The sequence below is a fragment of the Serpula lacrymans genome (assembly GCF_000218685.1).
Source record: "Serpula lacrymans var. lacrymans S7.9 unplaced genomic scaffold SERLAscaffold_7, whole genome shotgun sequence".
Classification (NCBI taxonomy): domain Eukaryota; kingdom Fungi; phylum Basidiomycota; class Agaricomycetes; order Boletales; family Serpulaceae; genus Serpula; species Serpula lacrymans.
The window spans coordinates 1,700,929-1,724,142 of record NW_006763296.1 but is presented as its reverse complement, the minus strand read 5'-3'; the positions used below and the strand labels follow the sequence as shown (position 1 = coordinate 1,724,142).

The 23,214-nt window shown below is 44.4% G+C and overlaps 11 protein-coding genes across 11 annotated transcripts; 4 read left to right on the top strand and 7 right to left on the bottom strand.

Annotated features, from left to right (window-relative positions):
- Positions 1–101: 101 nt before the first annotated feature.
- Positions 102–587, top strand: SERLADRAFT_468553 (uncharacterized protein; the record flags this gene model as incomplete). Its single annotated transcript, XM_007318720.1, has 1 exon — positions 102–587. The coding sequence occupies one exon, from the start codon at positions 289–291 to the stop codon at positions 538–540; it is 252 nt and encodes an 83-aa protein (XP_007318782.1).
- Positions 588–987: 400 nt separating this feature from the next.
- SERLADRAFT_468550 (uncharacterized protein) lies at positions 988–2,640 on the top strand (the record flags this gene model as incomplete). Its single annotated transcript, XM_007318719.1, has 10 exons — positions 988–1,017; positions 1,093–1,245; positions 1,304–1,340; positions 1,398–1,453; positions 1,525–1,542; positions 1,617–1,976; positions 2,038–2,109; positions 2,168–2,281; positions 2,343–2,457; positions 2,513–2,640. 10 exons carry the CDS (start codon positions 1,009–1,011, stop codon positions 2,548–2,550), a joined length of 972 nt encoding a protein of 323 aa, XP_007318781.1.
- Positions 2,641–3,887: 1,247 nt separating this feature from the next.
- SERLADRAFT_390533 (uncharacterized protein) lies at positions 3,888–4,344 on the bottom strand (the record flags this gene model as incomplete). The annotated part of the gene is made up of 2 exons (XM_007318718.1): positions 3,888–4,174; positions 4,260–4,344. Coding segments are annotated over 2 exons (157 nt in total), but the record flags the coding sequence as incomplete, so codon positions are not given.
- cyc3 (putative terpene cyclase) lies at positions 4,324–5,449 on the top strand (the record flags this gene model as incomplete). The annotated part of the gene is made up of 3 exons (XM_007318717.1): positions 4,324–4,709; positions 4,772–5,060; positions 5,117–5,449. 3 exons carry the CDS (start codon positions 4,324–4,326, stop codon positions 5,447–5,449), a joined length of 1,008 nt encoding a protein of 335 aa, XP_007318779.1.
- A 1,231-nt stretch (positions 5,450–6,680) lies between these two features.
- SERLADRAFT_468542 (uncharacterized protein) lies at positions 6,681–8,212 on the top strand (the record flags this gene model as incomplete). The annotated part of the gene is made up of 4 exons (XM_007318716.1): positions 6,681–7,244; positions 7,299–7,378; positions 7,429–7,944; positions 8,000–8,212. Coding segments are annotated over 4 exons (1,347 nt in total), but the record flags the coding sequence as incomplete, so codon positions are not given.
- A 580-nt stretch (positions 8,213–8,792) lies between these two features.
- Positions 8,793–11,595, bottom strand: SERLADRAFT_361686 (uncharacterized protein; the record flags this gene model as incomplete). The annotated part of the gene is made up of 13 exons (XM_007318715.1): positions 8,793–9,511; positions 9,600–9,678; positions 9,753–9,800; positions 9,877–10,007; positions 10,057–10,207; positions 10,265–10,348; positions 10,397–10,465; positions 10,522–10,624; positions 10,677–10,783; positions 10,849–10,948; positions 11,017–11,133; positions 11,201–11,305; positions 11,365–11,595. 13 exons carry the CDS (start codon positions 11,502–11,504, stop codon positions 9,336–9,338), a joined length of 1,410 nt encoding a protein of 469 aa, XP_007318777.1.
- Positions 11,596–11,681: 86 nt separating this feature from the next.
- SERLADRAFT_468534 (uncharacterized protein) lies at positions 11,682–12,462 on the bottom strand (the record flags this gene model as incomplete). The annotated part of the gene is made up of 2 exons (XM_007318714.1): positions 11,682–12,129; positions 12,254–12,462. 2 exons carry the CDS (start codon positions 12,359–12,361, stop codon positions 11,917–11,919), a joined length of 321 nt encoding a protein of 106 aa, XP_007318776.1.
- A 114-nt stretch (positions 12,463–12,576) lies between these two features.
- On the bottom strand, positions 12,577–12,801 carry SERLADRAFT_390514 (uncharacterized protein; the record flags this gene model as incomplete). Its single annotated transcript, XM_007318713.1, has 1 exon — positions 12,577–12,801. A coding segment is annotated over one exon (225 nt), but the record flags the coding sequence as incomplete, so codon positions are not given.
- Positions 12,802–16,479: 3,678 nt separating this feature from the next.
- On the bottom strand, positions 16,480–16,890 carry SERLADRAFT_438366 (uncharacterized protein; the record flags this gene model as incomplete). The annotated part of the gene is made up of 1 exon (XM_007318712.1): positions 16,480–16,890. One exon carries the CDS (start codon positions 16,888–16,890, stop codon positions 16,480–16,482), a length of 411 nt encoding a protein of 136 aa, XP_007318774.1.
- Positions 16,891–20,528: 3,638 nt separating this feature from the next.
- On the bottom strand, positions 20,529–21,223 carry SERLADRAFT_408611 (uncharacterized protein; the record flags this gene model as incomplete). The annotated part of the gene is made up of 5 exons (XM_007318711.1): positions 20,529–20,546; positions 20,596–20,663; positions 20,804–20,870; positions 20,972–21,105; positions 21,154–21,223. The coding sequence occupies 5 exons, from the start codon at positions 21,221–21,223 to the stop codon at positions 20,529–20,531; spliced, it is 357 nt and encodes a 118-aa protein (XP_007318773.1).
- A 1,168-nt stretch (positions 21,224–22,391) lies between these two features.
- Positions 22,392–22,763, bottom strand: SERLADRAFT_438365 (uncharacterized protein; the record flags this gene model as incomplete). The annotated part of the gene is made up of 1 exon (XM_007318710.1): positions 22,392–22,763. One exon carries the CDS (start codon positions 22,761–22,763, stop codon positions 22,392–22,394), a length of 372 nt encoding a protein of 123 aa, XP_007318772.1.
- Between the last annotated feature and the right edge of the window lie 451 nt (positions 22,764–23,214).

Below are 23,214 nucleotides of genomic sequence, written 5' to 3'. Positions count from 1 at the left end.
CGCATCTTATTTAGCATGTTGTTTCTTTCCCATCTTATGTTTTGGTGAGTGTCTATTTCACTTTTCATCTAAAGGATGACTTTATTCTCTTCCCCGTCCTACACGACCATGCCGAGAAATAGAGCTGTTCGTTCGCAACGAACACGCGTTCTACGGAGCGCACAGTGTACTTGCCAGTGCCATTTTGTCTGATACTTTCTGTCGAAGCGTCGATTGAGCTTTAACTGATTGTGTCCCTTCGTTTTTTCAGATCCTCTTATTCTTCATGATCAGTTTTCTTGTGAATGAATGGTGAGCGTCGTTTCCTTCCTGTCGGTTGCCTTGGCTGCCGTTCTCTACGATGAAAATTTCCGTATATTCGCAGTTTCCACTCTAGTGCCCTCCTTTGGAGTACTCCCCCAATGCGGAACATTTACACTCCCCCTCGTACTGTGTGAACCCAAAAGCACAGTCGAGCGTGGGCCGCTCTTTGAGTGCGCTAAATGGAAAGCGGGGGTCGGCGCGATGAGGGTCGTGAATGACCTTCCTTTGGATGTCTGATCTTTAAAAGCAGCCTGATACACATTTGCCACAAACTGTTGCTAACGTATTTCTCTGCAGGTTAGTTTGCTCATACATTTTGTTGGCTAGTTGCAGTGATGTATTGTACATGTAGTTTGTTCAATCAATCATATTTTGTTGTCCTCTTTCGCTCGTGTCTTGAGTCATGCAAGTCAGAATTGATTCAGTTTTATGCTCTCGATATCAACTACTCAATGGCGCGTATGCTGACCACTGTCGGCGATCATGTTATTACCCTGGGAGTGCGCTTGCAGACTTCAACGTGTATAGTGGTTTGCACTTCGTATTGGCACGTGGAACTTGATAACTTTTCTCTGGCAAACGATTTATGAGTGGATCATTTAACCAGTTCCAAAATATACAGGGACTCGAAGGTTTGCGAGAGGTCTGTGGCCTTCCGCCTCGGCATCCTACGCGCGCTTCCATGCGTTACCATTGCGCAATTCCATGATGGCGGTAAGCTGCTGTATGCAAATGATGACCAGCACTAGTTCTGACATTGATGGCAATTGCACTACATCGGAAATTTAGATACCATCGATTATGTGGAAAATATTAGCAAGTGGACACCATCAGATAACTACTACCAGCTTCCCACGACGCCTTCATCAAGTTCATCGACAACTATCAAGTAACATCCGCAGTGCAAGCATGTCGGCGCTCTCCTTGCAGTCCAAGTTCAAGGTTGGTCCCGTCATTGAAGGCGTCCTGACGTAATTCATCTGATTAATGGTATCACCAGCTCCGTGATGGCAATGAAATACCTGTACTAGGTTTCGGTGAGTTGATTGATATGGTGTAAGTTCACTACAGCACTAACAGAGCGCCGTTTCAAGGAACTTATGAGATGGATGGTGAAGAAGCATATCGGGCTGTCAGGTGGGCATTAGAGGTGCGTCCTCGTCGGAGGCAATAACTCTTTAACAATGCCTTTTTGATCACCCTATCGTTATTGGCTAACAGGTCGGATATCGGCACATCGTAAGTAGTCCAAGCACGATCTATTGCTCCATTCATACCATATAGCGTATTGAAATACACATTAACTCCGATAGGACTCTGCTGCGTGGTACGAAAACGAGCGCGAGTGTGGACAGGCTATTCTGGACTTCTGCAAAGAGACGGGGACTCCTCGCTCAGATATCTTCTTCACAACCAAGTTAAAACTCAATAATGGTTATAGCCGCGTCACCAAGTCCATCCAAAAGTCCCTGGATGAATGTGGCTTGGGTTACATAGATCTGTACCTCATTCACGGCCCTTTGGGTGGCCCTCAGGCCCGTAAGGAAAGTTGGCAAGCTATCTGCGACGCGCAGAAAGAGGGGAAATTAAAGAGTATTGGCATTAGCACGTTTGGTGTAGGACACATGCAAGAGATAGTTGACGCTGGCGGGCCTTTGCCCGTCATCACTCAAGTTTGTGCCGATGCTCGGACTCCATTTTGTTCCGCTAACGCACCTGTCTATTATGCGACAGATTGACCTGCATCCATTCATGACCCGAAGTGATGTAGTTGCCTTTTGCAAGGCGCATGAGATTTTTCTAGAGGCACGTAACATTGACATGGTCGGTGAGTTCCCATTTTTAATGCGAAGAGTGCACACAGGCCTGGGCTCCCCTGGTTCGTGGGATGAAATTTAAGCACCCCTCTATCGCAAACCTGGCACAGAAATACAACAAGGAACCGGCCCAAATTCTTCTCCGCTATGCTCTCCAGAAGGTACGCAGTTCTCAAGATAGCTGCATGTATGCGTTGGATACCCGCTTATCTCCCTAAACAGGGGTATGTGCCGCTCCCGAAATCGTCGTCTAAGGAGCGAATCGTTTCCAACACCAAAATATTTGACTTTTCGCTTGAGGACGAAGAAATCTCTCATCTGGACTCTCTCGATGAAGGTTAGCACCATCTTCATTTCATATATATATGAATATGGACGTTTTTTCTATATAGAACTAGTGACTGACTGGGATCCTACTCATTGTCCTTGATCCGTCTCTCACATGATGGCACGAGTAAATCACCTTGTAACAATTGAAGATTAGACTCGCGATAAATAAACTATGTCCTATTCGCATTGTCACGAGGATCCAGAATGTAATATCCATCCCACCGCAGCCTAAGTTCGTACGAACAACCCTAATTTTTCCCTGTATCAACGCACACATTTCTGAGTAATGTAAAAATACTTCAAGTTCCGTATTACTGTCATGGTATCAGCACTAATCTTAAGATGCTGCCACAGACGGGGCTAATTCGAATACACTTGATCCGCGGACTCACAATACCACTTGAGTTGAGAATGTGGAGCACGTTATGACTTGGGGAGATGCTAACCACCAATGGAAACTGCAATATATATCTGCTCCCAGTCTGTTCCTGTTTCGGGAGGATATATGTTTGACTCTTATGGTTTGACGATTCGGATTCACGTTCCGGTCTGGCCGACACACCGTAAGCGTAGAAAATACAATAATAAAAGGTACGGAAAGATGCACTGTTCGAGTACGTGTTTGATTTCATTTTGATTACATATGCATATGAAGGAGCTAAGTACTTACTCGAGACACAGATCCCGAGTCATGGCGCCGAGTTCTGGGGCAGGAGCGGAGCAATCACTTGGAGGTCATAGGGCTCTTGCCTAACCTGAAATATCCCGGGCGTCATCCTCGGTGAGCTGATGCGAAAATAAATTTTGATAAGAGTCTAACTAGGATCAAAAAAAAAAAAAAAAAAGTCGCCGCCAAGTAGCTGGTACGGTATACCTTTATGCATTGTATGAAATCGCTTCGCATGGAGCGATGATGGGACACACAAACAATGTACAAAATGAAAAGAAACGGAGGAAGTACTGGAAAGCCTTTCGACAATTAGAATGTTTGAGTTGAACCGTGCTGTTGGAACGCATTTACTTGTTCCAGAAGGCCAAGGTCTCCGATCAATGGATAAGTGAGATGCCATCATATATGAGAGGCTGTACCTATGTCCAGGCACTCCTCACAGCATACGTATTTGCACTAAACTCTCTTGATCCTTTTGGCAAAACGCCTTAAGCGCTCAGCGCTCAACACGCCTGCAGCAAGGCTGGCAAGCACCTCCCCCTGTGTTCGTGGAAAACCCTTTCCCATGCATTATGATATTCATGGTCCTCGCAGCTGCACCGCCTGAGCGACAAAGCTAATATCCGATAGCCAACGGCCAAACACATGGTCGACGTCAAGGCCTCAGGCTATTAATGCCCGTGAAAAAGGACTGTACAATACGAGTAGAAAGCAATCCGAGGCGTGTCTGTCATGCCTGTCATGCGTAATTTGCTGATAACTCCCTCAAACGGCCCGCATATCATCATATCTGGGTGCAAGGCTTGGACTGCGCCCCCCCTAAAACAAGAAACCCTGCAGTAAACTATGCACGTTTTCGTATAACAATAGACAGCGACCCTAGAGATGCGCCCCGTATTTCTGTCTGTTCCCCTCGAGAGCATGTGGCATCTTTTCATTCCCATGTAGCTGCGTTGCCCGTGGAGATCCGGAAGTGCCAGTGTCAGGGCGGTAGTATCTCTGTTCGCACCCCAAGGCAAATAACTGACAGTTCACCAAAAGTCATTTCCGCCAACTGCACGAGGCGGGCGTTTGGATACAAAAAGTGAATGATTGTCAGCATGATCCTCCTCCTAAGAGCCAATCTCGCACCATCTCACCTGTGTTCCGTGCTTATCGAGTGTCCTCCTCTCGCGTACACGATATACCATCTTCGAAACAAGCATGTCGACCACCTCTCCCATCAAAAAGATCATCATTCCCGATCTCGTCTCACATTGTCACTTCCCCCTACGACTGAATACACACTGCGAATCTGTGGCAACAGCGTCTGAGCAGTGGATGATAGGAGGGGCCAAGTTTAGCGAAAGGCGTCAACGAAAATTCCTCGGCCTCAAGGCTGGGCTGCTCACTGCGATGTGCTATCCAGATTGCGGCGCGGAAGAGCTGCGTGTTGTATCTGACTTTATGAACTATCTTTTCAATCTTGATGACTGGAGTGATGAATTCGATACCGAAGGCACGCGCGGGTTAAGGGATTGTGTGATGAATGTGTTATATCATCCAGAATCCTACGCAACTGACTCCGTCGCAGGTAAGATGGCTAAAAGGTGAGATCTCTGCTCGTGTCTGTGCTTCTTTCTATCTCATTCGGCGCCGATTTTCCGATTAGTTTCTGGGAACGTCTGATCCGAAAAGCGGGACCCCGTTGTCAACGACGATTCTTAAATGCATTCGATATGTTCTTCCAGGCGGTGGCCCAGCAATCGCTGGATAGGAGTCGTGGGGATATTCCTGACCTCGAATCATACATCTCGCTGCGGCGTGATACCAGTGGATGCAAGCCTGTGTTCGTTCTCATGGAATATGCAGCGGGCATCGACCTTCCCGACGAGGTCGCCGATCATCCCATGATTCAAGACCTCAATGAAGCCACTAATGATTTAGTTACCTGGTCAAATGTAAGTATAGACCTGTGAACTTTTATTTGGGATCTAAGTTGACGCTCCCCTGTCAGGATATATTCTCGTACAATGTTGAACAGGCACGAGGGGACACACATAATATGATCGCAGTCATCATGCACACGCAAGAATGTGACCTGCAAACCGCAATAGATTCCGTTGGAAAGCTCTGTGAATATGCCATCGATCGATTCGACTCGAGCAGAGCCTCGTTGCCTTCGTGGGGAACTGAAATCGACGAACAGGTGGAAAGTTACGTGTTGGGTTTACAAGATTGGATAGTGGGATCGCTTCATTGGAGCTTTGAAACCGAGCGGTACTTTGGTAAAATTGGAAAAGAGATCAAACGGACGCGGGAGGTAAGCTTGGCTGGCCCGGTACCATAGGCGGATAACACTGGAAATGAAGGTGAGTATTTTGACCGGATATATAGAGAAACCATATTTATCCAACCTGACGTCAAGGATTCGAAAGAAGTTGATGGCCCATGTAAACCAGGGGCGCTATGTGGTATTTCATCAAGATCACACCTTCAGATCAGGATGTTTTACACACCTTTTCCCGATACCCAAGACATTTGATGTTTATGCGCACCCGCGATATTCGCTGGGAAGGACGGTTTTTATACTATTCTGGGATATTATATACTGTCTTCGAACTTCTTATACTGGACATGCCGGAGTGTGGATGTCGACTATGCTGCATTGGAGAGAGGGTCTGGCCAATAGGATGATGATGAGATCTGTTGCGGTTTTACGTCTTGTACTGCCCGTGAATTGACACAGCAAAAGCGGCGTCTTGAATTTGCAATGGAAGCTCCCAAAGCAATGTATTGGAGCTGTTCTGGTCTGCTAGTACCTAGGATGGATGGAAGCGAGAAGAAGTGGGACGATTGGAGTAGTTGTCTGCGATCTGCTGGTAGCCGTGGTGGGTAAACGCGCGGCGCGGAAATGAGGGTAAAAATGTCTGATTCGTGTCCTGCCCTCCCTCGTGGCTGGTCTAGTCATGGCTGCTGGAGCGCAATTAGCGCCAGTGTGCCGGCAAGTTCCAGTGACGACAACAGAGCAGGGAAGGGCATGAGCGCAGAAGAAGAAGTGAAGAGAGTCTCAGTATCATTCGAAGCTGCTGGAAAATGACGAACACGGTGAATTATCTGGCTGGTATTTACGTTAGCTGTGGGCTGAGCAAATGGAGCGAACGAGATTTGTGTGCGGTACCGTCGGACAGAACGCAGATGAAACCCATTGTCTGTGGATTGACACTGCCGCACGGGCTTATGTGCGCTTGCCCAAGTCCCACTCGGCAATTTCCGGCGTCTCTCTTTGGGACTACCGGAGTTGGAACTGGGTGTTCTGTGTCGATGTGCAGGACGTCTGGGTGGCCGGTGGTGCTATTACATGGCGAAAGTGTGTATTGTGTGGCCAAGGGTCGCGTTGTTATGTACTCGATGGAGGGGATGTGGTAATAGCTCGGTGACTTGCGCGGACTCTCACCCAGTGACGGCGGGAAGGATAAGAAGGGAGCGGCGATCACACATTATAATCTCGAGAACTTATCCGAACCCGACTCTCCTTCGCCGCATCCAAAAATCTCATATATAATCCATCTCTTCTCTCTCTCCTCTCCTCCCTCCCACTCTCCCAATGGATCTTCTCCTCCTCTCCCCCTTCGAGTCCCTCACTCGCCCCGCCCTCGAGCGTGTCGCCTACTTCGTCGCTACGGACTCCCTCCTTGGTCCCCCCACCGACCTCGTCTCTCTCCTCTGCACCTCTCGCTTTATCTACAACCACCTATCTTATCCCAACAACACCCACCTCTATGCAGATATATTCCGTTTCAAGTTCGACACCAGTGCCATCAAGCGTCGTCTCTCAGATAGGTGGTCCACCACACCCGCCCTCGCACAGGAGCTCCTCAGACGTTGCTCCACCTTGAAGCGCATCAAGCGTGGAGAGGTCACTCTCCGGCACCATCGAAATGACCTCTGGATGGCTTACCTCATGCTTCTCGAAAGCGATGGTCGCAACGAATGTCATCTGTTCCACTGGGCGCACCTCCGTACCTGGGTCTGCCGGGTCATCGCCTTTAGGATGTACTCTCAAAACGCCAGCTGTGGGTGGTTCACAGAGACAGAGGGTACTTCTTTGGCCACCTGGCTGTTGTGGATGTCCACCACTCGAGGTAAGCTTCGATAGGGTACGTTCTTGGAACCATTATCAATCAATTTGGTTCTAGAGGATCTCACTCGCGAGCAACCCCTCGTAAGAGACGGTCTGCTCCATCTAATAAAGCCGTTTTTAGTTCTCGGCCACCAGGTACATATTCTCTCGTGCGTGGTGTATAGCTATTGAACTTCTATACATAGAATCCGTCGCTTCATGCCCCTGATTCTCACTTCAATTTGCCGCTGTGTGATCATACCAACATCGCTCCTCACTCCTCTGGCCCTTCCCCAAAAGCCACCAAAATTAACTATTATGGACGTCCCCTCACTCTTTCCGTCCCTTTACTTACCCCGGCTGTAATTCTCAACTACACTATCCTCATCGAATTTAAGCAAGATACGAGTCCCTTACATCCAAGCACAGCCACGCTCCCACTCAATCGAAACATTGCAAACTCCGCAGGTTTAGAAGGCCTGACGATCGAGGATGTCCACGAGTTTCACTATGGTACTCGAACGCAACTCTTCGAGAGATCCCCCTTGCCAGTGCCTGATATCGAGGACGAGGACGAAGATGCTCCTTTGCGCAGCAAACAGCGTGATATAGACTGGTATCGTCTTGTCTCGTGCTACGATCCATTCTTGGAATATACACCACTCAGTGGACAAGTATACTCATTAGGTCTGGCGAGTGGCCAGTGGGACGGCCGTATATTGGTTTGTCACGCCCCACTCAGCTCTCAATTACCGTCCATTGACATCTTCCGCTTAGGTTCCTGGTGTCGAAAATCATTTTACTGTTCTAAATAATCCCCGGGCGCAAATTAATTCGGTCCCAATCATACACGAACGGTTCTCCTGTTGGTTTGAGGAGCATCATTGTATCGCTCCCGAAGAGCCTGTCAGTTCTTGGGACGACATAGATGATGTGGGAGATAACGTGCTCAACGCCTGGCTCCCTCGACTGACCACTATCTCTCACGATGCCGTATGTACACATACCCTCTGTCCATTTAGAAACTGACCCTTATTGCGTTATAGAATGGGATCAACGTCTACGATCCGACAACTCAGCGACACGTCAGATACGAGACTTATCGCCCTGAACGCTCGACCCCATACTCAGTGGAAGTGCACAACAAGGTTCAGTCCATGGCAACAGAGTGGGTTCCTGGCGGTGCCGATGTGCCACCCGAGAGCGTGGCGCCGTCGAGCCCAGCGAGCTGCGAGTCTTACGTGCTTTCGGATGATGAGTGGGAGGACACAGTGGAGCATCGGTCGAGTGGTGTTCGCGATATCCTGATCACAGGCGAGGTATGTCTTCCATCCAGGCTCGTTTTTCTCTATTTCATTAATGTCTGATTGATGGGCCATGTGTAGACAAGCCAGCGCCAAGGCGACGCCTGGGGTCATTACTCCTACGTAGGTAGGGTCAGGCCCTGGGACGGGCTGATAGTGCTTCTCCGCATCTCGGTATGTATACCTCTTATTCCGAAGGACTCGGTGTTCTGATATACTCTATATAGAGGGGCGATAGTGAAGAAAGTCATGGTCGATGGATGTTTAGAGGTTATATCCACAACAAGAGCCTTGTGGGACGTTGGCGCGACACAAACACTGCGATAGACGTCGTCGGTCTTGAAGGCGGTTTTGTATTCTGTAAATCTGATGGTCCACGCGAGTATTGAACGCTCACTAGCCTATATGCATGCATTGTTGTATTATTTATCTTCATTTTTGTTGATTTCGACACACGTAGCGAACACTTATAATCAATTAGGATTCTCTGTCTGTTAACAGTATTGTACCAATAAATCGTCCCTATGGATGCGCCCATTTTTCTACTGTTGGTGTGGTGGTGTTGGTGCTCGATCTGGTAATTTTTGACGTAGAAGCATATACGGAGATAGCGCAGGCGATTTGACATGCGACGTCACTTGATCCAAAAGTCCACCAATCAAACTGAGAAATGAAGTTCCAAATCATCGAATGAAGAGTGTTCCTGGAGTCACCAGGTGCAAGGGGGGCGTAACGAGGAATAGCAAAGAGCACATGCAACTCAGGGAAAGAAACACGGTTTCGGCATGTTGCAAGCAGTCAGCCCTTGTCTAAACTGCCCCATTCGTCCTTCGCTCGATAAAGCCTCGTATGTTCGTGTGTCCATCAAGGCTTCCAAAGAAACACCTACGCGAGGTGTTTTCCCAAAGAACGACGTCAAGTTGCTTGGCGTAGTTGAGGACGTATTCGTAGTCCGCATGAGAGCCAAAGTCTTTGTACAGGTATCCTATAAGGAGAGCCAAGCAGAAATGAAATGAAGTCCGCGTCGGTTGGATCATTCAGGGATCAATTTGATCAAGAGGAAATTGACAAACCTTCTTCTGACTTGAGACGATTCCGCTCTAATTCCCAGAGTCTAATTTGGTCCTGCACAGTGACAGGCAGTAGCGGATTCTAAGCGTAAAGGTGTCAGCTTGTTTCTGTATAGAAAGAGAAAGGGAAGGTATAGAAGCATATATGTCACCAACATTTTTGCGCATTTGAGGGTGGGCATGAGTAGTGAGGTAACTGATGATCTGTGATTGATGGAGAGGCAACCCTGGCATGAGGTGATGGTGCTCGACAATTTGGAAAAACAAAACCAAAGCACACCTGTTCAGCAGAAATTCCATTGGAAAGAGCTTTTTTGACGCTCTCTCGGGTAAGCATGCCGACGACAAGATTAGGAAACCGGTATTTCATGGTGATGAAAAGATTGAGAACGGCGGTTTGGAGAGGCTTGTCTGTGAAAACGTCAGGGTGTGGGCGGTGTGATAATTTGATATAGAGTACCTGTATAAGCATAGATCCTGTAATTGGTTTCCAGGACTATGAATCCTTGCGACTGGGGTCCCCCGCTGGTCCCCGTGGAGGTCGGAAGGGGAGGACACGACGAGGTTAGCGTAGTTGCTAGACGCGTTGGACTGAATCGTTTAGACGTAGCCTGATAATGTCTTGTTTGAGCCTCTTTCTGCGAATGACTGTAACATGAGGCATCTACCTTGCGTTGCCATACGAGACCATAATCCCGCAAGTCTTCTAACATAGCCTTTTGTGTTTCACTGAGACCTTCAGTGGAATATTCCTAGAGTGGTGTGAGAAAATAGAAAGCCGACACGGGAAGAGTAAGCACCCTTCCTAAGTCCATCGTCGATAGCATGAACAAGAAGCTGAGCACTTCAACAAGGTCCATTTGTCTTTCCTAGAAATCATGTCAGGCCGTGTAAACATTGTCCTGTAGGACGTGTCCAAAGTCACCTCGGCCATATGAAGATACTGGAGTAATAGATCCCATAGTTGGTCATGAGGGGTATGAAGTAAGAATTGGAAGCCGGCGGATGTAATCTGCAAGGCGGAACCGCTAATGGAGTTGGTTGCAGATTACCATCGCACTGATGCTCAAGAGCACATACTGGTTTTGAGTCATCAATCCACTGCGTTGCAAAAGATAAAGAACGCCTTGTGATGGCTTTGTTGGTAACGACCCCTGTCCAGACGACACCATATAATGGAGAATGGTCTACCAAGCAGCATAGAGTACAGTCAAAAGGAATACACATGGCCATGGACCGCACAGACACATACCTCCCATCTTTCCAGCGCATATGCATCGAGTGTCTCGACGGTATTTGTTGAACGCTTATCATCTTTTTCGGCAGGTACGCCAAAGCTTGAACTGTTCCCTCTAAAAGCAAGCAACATGTTGCGTGTATCCAGCATTCATCCCATTTTTTGACCCAATCACACACTCACCCTCCAGTTATAGCTTGCCGAAAACTAGCTTTGAACGTCGGATTGAGAGCAAGCTTGACATTAGATTGTGGTAAAATATGTAAATTGGCGAGTGTTGTCAATGCAGCATCATATAACCTGTCAAAAGTTCGATTGAAACCGTTAGAGGCAGATATCTTATGAAAGAGAGTTGATGTTTATGTACTTTTTCCCCTCACGAATAACCCATGCGGACATTGTAGCTATAGGTATGGCAGACTCCAGCCATAGCAGGTTCATTATGATTTGCCTTTCCAAAGGCCCGGTAAGTCTGTTTTAAATTGATGAGACTAACATTGATAATATGCAAAAGAAAAGGAGTATTTGAACCGAAATATTGAGAAACATGAGGATGGTCGTTGATATAACCGCGTGAGGGTGTTTTGCGATTGAGACTGAAGGAAAGGGAGCAATGTGTGAGGTATGCTTTCAGGTGTCAATGTTTCTGATTGAGTCGTTAGCGAAGGCATATTGATGTTCTGTGCTGTTTATGCATTCAGCACCCAGTACAAAAAGATCCTGCGTCGATGAGGCCAGTCGGATCCAGAAAGGCAGGAAAATGCACGGCTATAGCCACCAGACTGAAGTCAAGGTTATGGTTTAGATTATATGCGTCACGGGGCCGCTGACTTCGTGCTACCATGAATAACCACTGATAAGTCCTGTTCAATTTTATAGGCCAGAGATGGTGCTCTCTAGTCTGCTGCTCAGAATAGTATGCGACAATTAATATCTCGATGTTTCACGAAGACTGTATATTGACCATTCTGCCCTTGGATAACCAGATCAGGTCGTACATTGATATTAGAGGACCTAAAGTTTGTCAACGAAGCGGACGTGGTACGAGATCTTATTGGGTCATAAATTGGTGATAGAAGATCATTATTTGTCCAAGGATGAACCCCTCTTCACTGGGCAGCCTTCTTGGGATAACTCAGTGCCCGGTTGACCAGAAAGCCAAAGTAGATGGCAGTGACTGGACACCACTTCATATTGCTGGTATGTCATACGTGTGAGACATGGATCAGCGAAAATGTCGTCCGAGAACTGGCCGAAGCACGGGCTGACATACGCAGGAAGAGCGAAGGGAAGCGCCTCCCCATTGCATTGTATCCGTTTATCTTTTTGTTATTTCATTGGTTGTCTTCTCCAGGCGTCATGCTGTACCAAAATTGTACAGTGATAGTTTCCGTTCAGGCGTACGGCTCCCGTCACTCACACACACCGGCTGTCCCTTCATGAGATGCACGAAATGTTCATAGGCACCTTGTTCAACATCGGAATTAGCAGTGTCCCCGTTTCCCTGCTGTATTCTTTCGTCCGTCATCAGGTACAGCCAAGGACTCGATCCATAACGTCTGCATTGTCCCCACTGGAAACCCGTGCTGGCTTGTAATGTAGGCTGCGCTGCTTCTTAGCCCTCAATTAACTCGGAGGAAAATATGACTTCGATGGCAGCAATTATAGGTCCGGGAAGACACCCGCTTCACCGTGCCTCAGTGACCTTGAATAGCAATTGGCTTTTCAAGATTTGAGCACAACTGCTTTTGCCAAGAGTGGAGAAAATCCTTCCGGCACTGACATCTTGTTAACTTGCCTTGACACTGGCGGGTCGATTGCTTTTTGTAGGTAAGTACATTTTCCTGACGGTGGATACAGCTGTTCATGACTTGTTCGCAGTACTAGTCGTTGGTTATCAAGGGCCAGGGCCTTGTCTTCTTTTGCTGTAGTATCCTTTGCACATAGACTGGATGCAATATACAGCATGTCTGGTGTGAGAACGATATTGGTAAGACCTTCTTCCTTTATATCAGTTTGTAGGACCTAAAAATCTATTTACAGAGCTTGTAGAGATGCCCAGCGGTGTAATAAAATGTGTAGTTGCTCAAAATGAATCTTCCCTGCACTTTCTACACCTTATGATGTAACACCTGCTCAACTGATTAGAGGAATTTGCAGTAAAGTGATATGTCAAATGGCCCGAAAAACGATTTGTTCACTTGCAGTACAATTCACAGCTGTATAAAGCTGAGGTGCTACCCAATTTCCTCAAGCTAGCTCACAAAGTTTTCCGGTTCCATAATACGGATACCCGACTACCCTTACCATGGCTATTCTTCCCGTAGCTCAGATAACCTTGACCTCTACATGGATCGAGTCCCTGTTATATGGTAGGTCTAACCCCTTTCAAAGTGTTCCGTTCGAGAATTCAACAACTGATCTGTTGCTCAGGCGCTAAGTAATATCACATGTATTGGTTCATCCGTGATTGTTTCCCTAACTACTATTGCAAACTATATTATTATTATTATCGAAACGGTGCATGAAGCAATCTCTCAGGCAAGTACCAGTTGAAGCTCTCAAATCATGATAATTAGTAGTAGTAACATGTTTGAATCTCCCTTTCGTCAGATTCTCAAGCAGAATACTTATCTTAGCAAGCATAGCTCTATTTATGACGGACCGTGTATCACAACACAATGGGATCCACACCCGTGTACAGTGATTCTGGACCTTCTGGGCATGCAACCAATCAGTATGCTTTCCAAGTACGCCTTGGTAGCTTAGTTGGTAAAGCACCAGACCATGAAAGCTGGAGTCCCAGGTTCAAGCCCTGGCCAATGCATGTTTTCTCATACTATAAACAAATGTCATAATTTGTCACTGTGCACGTGCTCTTGTCCTTCCTATAGGTGTCTCAAGTGTTCATAGATCGGCCGTTGCATCTATGCATAATGGTGCAGATGTTTATTTCATGTCTAATCCATTGTTTGTCGTCAATTTCACACTCTTTGTTATAAACATAAAATGGTTGCTATCATATGTATGTGAATATTGCTCTTACATTTACTTACTGTTCAGGCTTCAGTGCAATATGCATTAATGGTGCATGAGTCATACATATATGATCATGGTTGGAAGATATGTATATTGCCAGTGTGATTGTTTTTGGTTGTCATTTGGTTATATCTTATAGATTGATCCCAGCTAATCATATTGATTGCCAATCAAGGTAAGCTTGTCTGTTGCAAAGAATAAAGTTCTTGTACCTCTTTCAATCCATAGTCCAACAGGATTCAATCCTACCATCTCAATTTTGGATGCTATCTATATCATTACCCAGACTATCCAACACAAATTTGAATAAGTGCCAAATATTTAGTTGATCAAATGGAAGCTGGGCCAAGGCTACTTGATTTCTAGGGATTGTGTTCCCTCTGTCCATGAATTTGTTAAGGAAAATATGTAGGTGATATGAGAAAGATGGATATTAATGACTTGTTTGAATGCTTTTCAGTGTCTGGCCAGGGGAATATGGACATTTAGCCAGGAAAATAGATAGGGGTTTGGATGAAGGCGATGAACTAGCCTCTATACCTCCTTCCAACTCTGCCTGCTTCTCTTCTTCTCTCTTGTAGTTGTTCAGGTAGCTTTCAAACATAGCTACTTTCTCCTGCCTACCAAGCCACTGAGTCATCTGGGGAGCTTCATCATGGAAATTTAATGCCCTCCAGCCTTCCTTGGCAAAATCTGTAACAACCAAGAGTTTGTTACTCTGGCGCACAACTCAGACAAGCTATAGAGAGGATGATGTGGGAGTGGTTACCCTTTAGGCTTCAACAAGTTAGTTATACAACAGGAGGACTCGCTGAGTCCTTCCCCATGTATTGCTCCTGTATATATACTAAAATATATGAGGTACTGTATAGTTGTAAATAAAGTTTAAAGTCCAATGTCTAGCATGTGACCGATCACATGCTAAGTCTAGACACTGGTCAGGTGTTGTGTCACATGACTGGTCATGTGACTATGAAAAGTCGAAAATGAAAAGTAAAGTAAATGGTCACATGACTGGTCATGTGAATTGGAAAAAGTAAAAGTAAAAGTACAAAAAAGTGAAGCGTAAGTAGGTACTGGTACGTCAATTGTAACAAAATCTATGTGGAACCTTTTGAACATTTCTGTGTTGTAATTGTTGGTGGTGCCAACATTTCTAATACACTCAGCATAGTGTAGCATGCAGTGAAACTTGGGAATGCTGAGATGTCCTTGTACCCCAAGATGGACAAAAATGTGCTTATTGGCATGATAGAGATCCAAGGAATCTTCCAGGTATTGAATGGTGGTATCGTCATGGCTTGCATATTGCACAATATAGATAAAGTCCAGGAGTGCCATATAACAAGTTACAACCTGAGAGGGGACCTTCTACAATGCACCCCAGTAAAATCCTCGCCATATTTTTTCTCTCCATCCCAGATATCTGGAATAGCTGTGACCAACCATGCTTGAAATGCTGTATACCAAAGCAAGGTGGGAGTCTATGAATGCAATCATCCAGCTCTTTGTTGGTCATCAAGCTAGAGCACCAGTGAATCAGATTATTTACAACACCTTGGTAGAGTTGATGGAGTATATCAGGGGTTATGGCTATGTGGGTGTCGCAATAAGAAAACCCCTCCCAGAAAGGATAACGGACACCCCCAAACACATTTTGAGCTTTGCATCTCTCCTGGAAATTGCTGATAGAGGTTGCATCAGCTTTGGCTGTTGATATAACCTTAGCAGTCTTCTTCTGGGTCCTTCATCCCCCTGGACGTCTTTCTCCCATGGTATCTTCAGAGGCATTGCATTTAGGACAGGTCCCATATTTTGCACAGGTGACAAGACATTGTTCTGGATAGTCAGCTACATAGCAGGCTAGAATGGGATGGATCCTCCTAACCCCCTGTGACTTCCATTCCATGCTTTCTAGGCTCTATCAGAGGCTCCTAGTCTCTGCACATTGAGTCATGAAAGAGTTGTTGGATACGTGCCAATGCCATGCACCAAAGTTGATTGGTAGCATGGACAGGTGTCAATAATAAAGCAAATATTCAAAAGACTCACCTTTGCACTGGAGTAGCCACAATGGTAGTGCCAGCCAGAGATGATTCCAACTCCGAAAACGGAGTTGGAACTATTAACTATGATTATCTAATCATCTCTGGGTTATCTGATTTCTTTCTCGGCCTACTCCAAGCACACCCCCCCTCAAGGCAAGCGCGCCCTCGCGCTTTCTACTCAGCTCGTCTCTTCCTCAGTCCTGTCCGCTTTTGATTTAGTCGCTTCGCCGGGTTCCTCTACTCCTTTCTTGTTTTCCTTCTGCAATTCTGTTCCTTGATTAGGGTAGAATCTCCAGAGTTGTCTGGCATATACTCTTATACCAGGCTCATCTTGTCGCTGATCTAGCTTCTTTATCAGATACGAGTTTTCCCATTTCTCTACTATCCTCATTGGTCCCAACCATTGGGCCATCAATTTTCTTGCTACTCCATGAGTGTCTTCCTTCCCTATAAACATTTGCACTAAGTGTCCTTTGTGGAATTGAATAGGTTTCACTTTCCTGTCAAATGCCTCTTTTTGTTTTCCAGCATGTTCTATTGCTTTTAAGAACCCTTCTGCTCAAAATCTGTCAACAAAGGCCATGTGTGTTTCTGCTGTTTCTGGTGTAGTTTCCACTATTCCTTCTTCTGTTGTTTTCGGTTTTTCTGCCCCTGTAAGTGTAATTCCCATTAATAATTCTCTCTGGCTAAATCCCAACCATGGTAGGACTTGGTTATTCATCTGAGCTATCGCTGTGGACAAATGTAGGGGCCATTTGGATGGGGTGTTCATTTGTTCGAAGTCTTTTTCATCCTCTTTGTACCCTGTAGCGCAGAGTCTTTTTAGTTGTCCAATCAATATCTTGTTTGCATCTTCAATTAATCCGTTAACCCATGGTGAACGTACTGGTGTGTGGATAATTTCTATTTTCTCTTTTTCAAACCATTCCGATACTTCTGCACAACCAAAGTGTGAACCTCCGTCTGTCATCAATTGTTCTGGTGTGGCATATCCCCTGCATAGTTCTATTAGTCCATTTACTGTTGATTATCCGGTGCCTGCATGCTTGTACATGAATGCCCATACGAATCTTGAGAAAATGTTGATACATAGTAGTACTGTCTTGAATCCATTATGTCCTGTAGGTAATGACAAATAATCAACCGCTACTAGTTGAAATGGTTGTGATTTGGTTATTGGACTCAACAACACATTAATATGACGGACTCCAAATGCCTTGCACTTTGTGCTGCATTCCATTATTGCCTTCATAATATCCTTTCTCATGTTCGGCCAAAATAAACACCTTCTTAATTCTGCTCCACATAGGTCTCGACCAAAATGTCCTCCTTCCTGATGGCATTCTTTGGCTTTCATAATTCCTTCGTCAGCGGTTAGGCACTCGACTCTGGAGGACCTTTTCCCATTTTTTTCCTGCTATTTTCCATAGTTGTTTCCCTTCTACTATATACGCTGCTGCTCATGCTTTGACTAACTTCTTTCATCCTCTTCCCCATTCCTTTGGTATTGATAGTGTTATTAGCCATTCAACAATTTGGGAGAAATACTTATCTTTATTGTATCTCTTGACTACTTTTTTGGTGATTTTGTCTGTTTCTAGCAGGAATAAGTCATTTACTATTCCTGACGTGTCTTCCCATTTGGGCAATCCTGTATATTCTTGTCTGTTCCCTGTTTCTGCTGTTGTATTCTGCCATTTTCTACTCAATCCATCCGCTTGGTTCAATTCTCTGTCTTTGTGAGTTACTTTTACTATATCTCTTCCCATTAGTGTGTTCTTCCATCTCGCATGTGCTGTGGATAAATTTGAGTTATTCAGTGTGTCTTTTAAAGCCTGACAGTCTGTGACTATTTTGATGGGTTGTCCGTGGATGTATTTCTTGAATTTTCCTAGTGCAAAGTGGAGGGCTACAAACTCGAGTAGGTATGGTGCGTAGTTTTCCTCTGTGAGTGACATCCGCTTGGATGTGTATGCTACTGCGTGTTCCACTTTTTGTGATGTTCCGTCTTTTCCTTTTACTGGTCATTTTTAACTTCGCAAATGCTACTTCTTGCTCGTCTCCCCATTTTTCTTGTATGTTATTTTCTAATAACGCTTTCTTGTAAGACCCTTTTCTTGCTTTTGTCTCTTTCGGTGGACTCAATTTAATATTTCTGATCAAGTCCGATAGTGGTTGCACTTTTCATGCGTAGTCTGCTATCAATGGTCAGAAATGACCCATCAATCCCAAGAACCCTAAGACATTGTGGGCTGTCTTCGGTTTTGGCCAGTCTAGGATTGTTTCAATTTTTGTTCTGTCTGGTTGTATTCCATCCTTGGATATAATCGCTTCTGCATATTTTGCTTCTGTCATGAATAATAATGTTTTCCCTGGGTTTAATGACAACTTTTCGTCTCTGTATCTTTGCATAAATTTTTCAAGTGTACTTAGCTTGTCGTCAAAGTTGTCTCCTGCTATTACACAATTGTCTACCCATGGCTTGAAGTCCCAACCAATCATGTCTGAGAACGCATTGACAATTATTTCGTTGAATGTGTTTGGTGCTCCGGTCATCAGGAAAAACCCTTTTGCTATATAGCGCTATATAGCTACCACCTATATATATAAATGCATCCGTAGAAACTATAGTACTATCAGTGCAATCATAGCTCTTATAGCTCTTATAGCACAGTAGTAGGCAAAAATTTAACCAAGGGGAGAAGTATCTATAATTCCCTCAAACTCTGGATTAATCTAATAAACTTGTTCAATAATAGAAAGAGGCCAGAAGTGTTTGGAGTCAAGTATATTATTATAGGCAAGGTACTATAAGTGCTCTTATAGCTGTAAAGGTGACAGTTATAATATAATTCAAGGTGCTTAAAAGGGCTAATAAATCATACAGTATTAATTAATTATGTAGCCTGTATTAGTGAAATAGTAGTCTCTATCTTTGATATTCATAAAATAAGAATAATGATTTATCCAAATATAAGTGGTGACAATGATTAAAAAAAAATCTAAGTCCATAAAAGGTCAATACATAACACCTGTATAACACATTTTATAAGCTCTCATGGTGTAGTGGATAAATGTGATGTGTGGTTATAGGTTGCTTAGTCAACTAAAACCTGATTAGCAGGTTGAGAGTTCAAATCCTGTCTGTGTGAATTTTTTTTAATCAGCCACACAACAATTTCCAACATCTATAAGAGCATTTATAGAGCTATATGAGGCTCTATAGATGGCAGAGGTTCTGTAACAGGTTTGACCACTATAACAGCTTTATGAGTACTTATAGTGCTATAGAGCTCTATATAGCTACCCCCATTTTTCCTGATGGTTAGTCCTAGGGGCATTCTAGTGTAAGCATAATATCCTCTGCCTGGTACATGGAACACTAGATATGGGACATCTTGAGTGTCAATTGGTACTGCGTAGAAACCTGCATGGAAGTCAATAATACTTATCCACTTCTTACCCGCTACTTTTCTTTGTTTAGCTTCTAAGTGTAAGGACCATTTTATTATTTTCCTATCTTCGCTATGTCTTGGTTCTCGAACGCTTTTCCCATTACACCTCTGGCTCTAGGGCTAGAAGTGTCATTCGCCGTTTTACTTCTCATAGCCCTCACAGGCTTTCTTAACCATTGCTACCATTTTATATCACAGATCAGAGACTGGGTATTGCTCCCAGCTAGCCAGCACACAGAGTAGGGACTGGTAGTAGGCATCTCGCCAACCAGCTCCAAGCCCCAGTAGAGCCTGGACATACTAATAACACCTTGTTCAGGATCATACCTTATCATGAGGATACGGTTCCTGAACACGCGTAACAAACCTCTATTATTAGTACAAAACTCTCACCTGCTGATTAATCAAGTTAAAAGTCGTACAATAGTTATTCTCTCTTTTTCTTATTGGCCAATTAATTCCTCAGACCACTTTTTGTTTTATTCTCCTTTCGGTCTGAGGAACGAACAGTTCACTATATAAAGCCTTACCTATTCATGTATGGTTCCTTAGTTTTCTATTACTGAATTTACCCGCTTTACTCCTCAACAAGAACCTTTGAAGCTTACCTCTCAAAGTCCTCTACTCGCTATATTTACTAGTGTCTGTCGACCTCAAGCTCATCGAACCCCTTACTCCCTGCAAGTGCAGAAGGAGACAGGTTTCGTTTTTTGTTATAGTTTATCGTTGCCTCACACTAAGTCTCCAATGTCAAATACTGTCTTTGGAGTGATCCTATTTAATGGAATGAAATTCAATGTTAGTCTCCATTTCTTCCAATTCAAAATCTGTTCTTCTGGCTTCTTTTTATTCTCTCCGTTTTGTTTAACTTCTGGCCATTGCGGTGGTAGTTTTGCCCTGGCTAACACTTTGTTAGCTTTGTTTTTCAGTTCATTGGGATGTACTTCACTTATTCCTTTGTGTTTTGGCAATATATTGATTTCTGATACTCATTTCACTTCGTTTGCTGACATTTGCTTTACTATCCCAGCTTCCACCATTTCGTCCAGTATATTGTATAACCATTCTTTTTGTGGTTCAGTTAGTGCTTTTTGTCATATTTTTGTTGGTCCATTCACATCTGGCGGCAAATTCAGTTTATGCACGTACAATGTTACTGGTTGTACTTCTGCTAATGAAAGTGCAAATATGTCAGCGTATTTTTTGATGAGATTACTTACTTTTTGTTTTTGCTCCTTCAATAGTTCTTGTCCAATTGTGATTAACTTTTTCACTTTTTCGGCTCGGTCTGTTCGAAATCTGTGGCTGTTTCATACTTCGACATATTTTTTTGCCACTAAGTATGCTTCCATTTCTTTTCACTCTCTTTCTTCTGCTCAATCTTGTTTTTTCTTTTCTTTTTTTGTTGGTCTTTTTTTCTTTTTGTACTCTTTTGCCCATCTTTGTAACTCTCCCAATGTCTCTCTTTCTCGTTTCCATTCCCTTTGGCAATTATCTGGGCTAATTGCAAGTATGTATCTTCGTGTTGTCTTCATTCTTTTCTTCTATGTTCAATATGGCTCTCATTCCGTTTTGGCGTAATCAATCCCCTCTTACCCATTTTTCTTTTTCCGTTGTTGTCCCTTCCTCGTTTTGAGTTGCTGTTGTTGTCTCCCCTGCCCTTTCTTCTACTTCATCTTCCTCCTTTCCATTCTCTTCCTCTTTTTTCTCCTTGTTGTTGTCTTTTGTTTCTGTGACTGTGGTTCATTTCCTCTGTTTTTATTTCAAACTATGATGACTTTGTCTCCTATTTGCATTTGTAATGTATCCGTTGCGTAGTAATGAACCACTTCGTTCTTGACTAGCCATGGTTTGCCAAGTAGGATTTTGAAGGCTCCCCCCGAGTCGAATATTTCAAATCCGGCCACTGATATTTGTTCATCAATCTCCACCATTCCTATTCATCTTCCATATGACTTCAACACTGCCCCGTTTGCTGTTTTTCCTTTCATTTCTGACTCCTTCAATTCCCCCATTTCACCTTTTATTGTTGCCCATACTACTGTATCAATAGTGTTCATCATGGCTCCGTTGTCTACTATTGCCATTAGTTCTCATACTTTCCCTCTCATTGATTTGATTGTAATTTTGTGTTTGAATAATTGGCAAACATCCTTTTTACTTGCAGGGTTGACTGAGTATAGTGGTAACACTTTGTCTGTGTCGTACAGGAAAAAGCGCAAATTAATAGCTGTATGTATGTACATGTCATCACTCCCTTTATCATTTTTGTTGGGGTTTATCTTTACACTTTCTGACATCCATTCGTGTTCTTCTACTTCTGTCTTCCCCATCAAGAGTTTGCTTTCTACTCTCAACAGCTCCTTGTTTGGGGATAGGCTTTGGCTGTTTGTCTTCAAGCCATCCCCGTCACTTTTCCCTGGCTCTCCTGTTCTTGAAGGTCATCCCACTGAACTTCTATTTCTCCTTTGTCGGTGACTATCATAATACTTGCTGGTTCCTTTTCCACTGCTCTTCAGAACATCTGCTCTAACTCTGGGAGCTCCGCTGATTTTTGGTAGCATTGGTACCCCCCCCCCCCCCCCCATCCACATTCCGTACACTCTCCCAAGCCTGCTGGCACCGTGCCAGGTGTGATCGGGTATGGCTTTGTGGCATCTGGTTTGGCATTCTCTCCCCATCATTTCTTCCATGCCACTCTGTCGGCTTCAGTCTTGATTCTTCCTTCATCTGAGTTGGGGTGGCTCGGGCCCCAGGTTTGTCCTGTCCGTAATTCTTCCACTCTCGTTCCCTGATGTTCTATCTTCCCTTGGTCTTGTATTTGCACTGGGACTGAGCTCTCTCTCCAAGTTCTTGCTTTGTGCCAATTGTCTTGCCATTGTTGTGGACGTTGGAATGGTTTCTGGTTATTCACTATTGTGAGTGCTTGTATCATTCATTCCATTTTGTTGATTCTTGCTTGCAGCTTCTTCTTTGCCATCAGCTCCTCTACTTCTGCTTTTCTCAATGTGTCTATCTATTCCACATAACTTGCTGACTTGGTGACTGCTTTGTCTAAGTATGCCGCTACTGTGCTCGGTATGCATTCCTTGACAAACACTTCCCCTGCTTTGTCGGGCATCTGTATTTGTTGTCCCCACAGTAAGGCTTCTTCTGCGAATTTGACATACAACTGCTTCTGTGCTCCCTGTTTCATTGTCATTATTTTCCCCAACTCGTTCTCTGTTAGTTTTAATTTTTGGAACACGTCAAATGGGTCCTTGTGTACGATTTTCACGTCCCACTTAGGAAACGCTGAATAAAATGCTCGTTCTACTAATGTCCATGACATTCTTTCTCCTTCTGATAGATTGTTGAACCAGTCGTCTGTTGGCAAGTGCGGGGCCATGAATGTCTCCAGGAGTAATACCTTTTTGTTGTGCGGCTATAACAATGATTCTCTGAGGAACCGCCTCATCCATACTTCTGGGTCCTGCCTTCCTGACCCTAAGGACAATTCTACTCCTTCTCCTCCTCTCGGTATTCCCATCAGTCCTACTATCTTGTTCTCACTATCTGCATTGTACTGGTTGAAATCATAGTTTTGCGCTGGTGATGGACTTTGTTCTAGTTGTACCCTATCAATTTTTGATGCTGTTGTTGATTGCGTTGTTTTGGTATGTGTATCCATGTTGTTGATTCATTGTTGTTATTCCACTATATGTTATTGTGTAGTGTTGGTACGCTATAGTGCGTTTTGCCCCAGGCTCCTCCACAGCCACTGTTTCGAGAGAGGAGGATGAGTGCTAGGGAGTTCAGGACAAGGCTTATTAATAGATAGTCACATGATTATGATAATT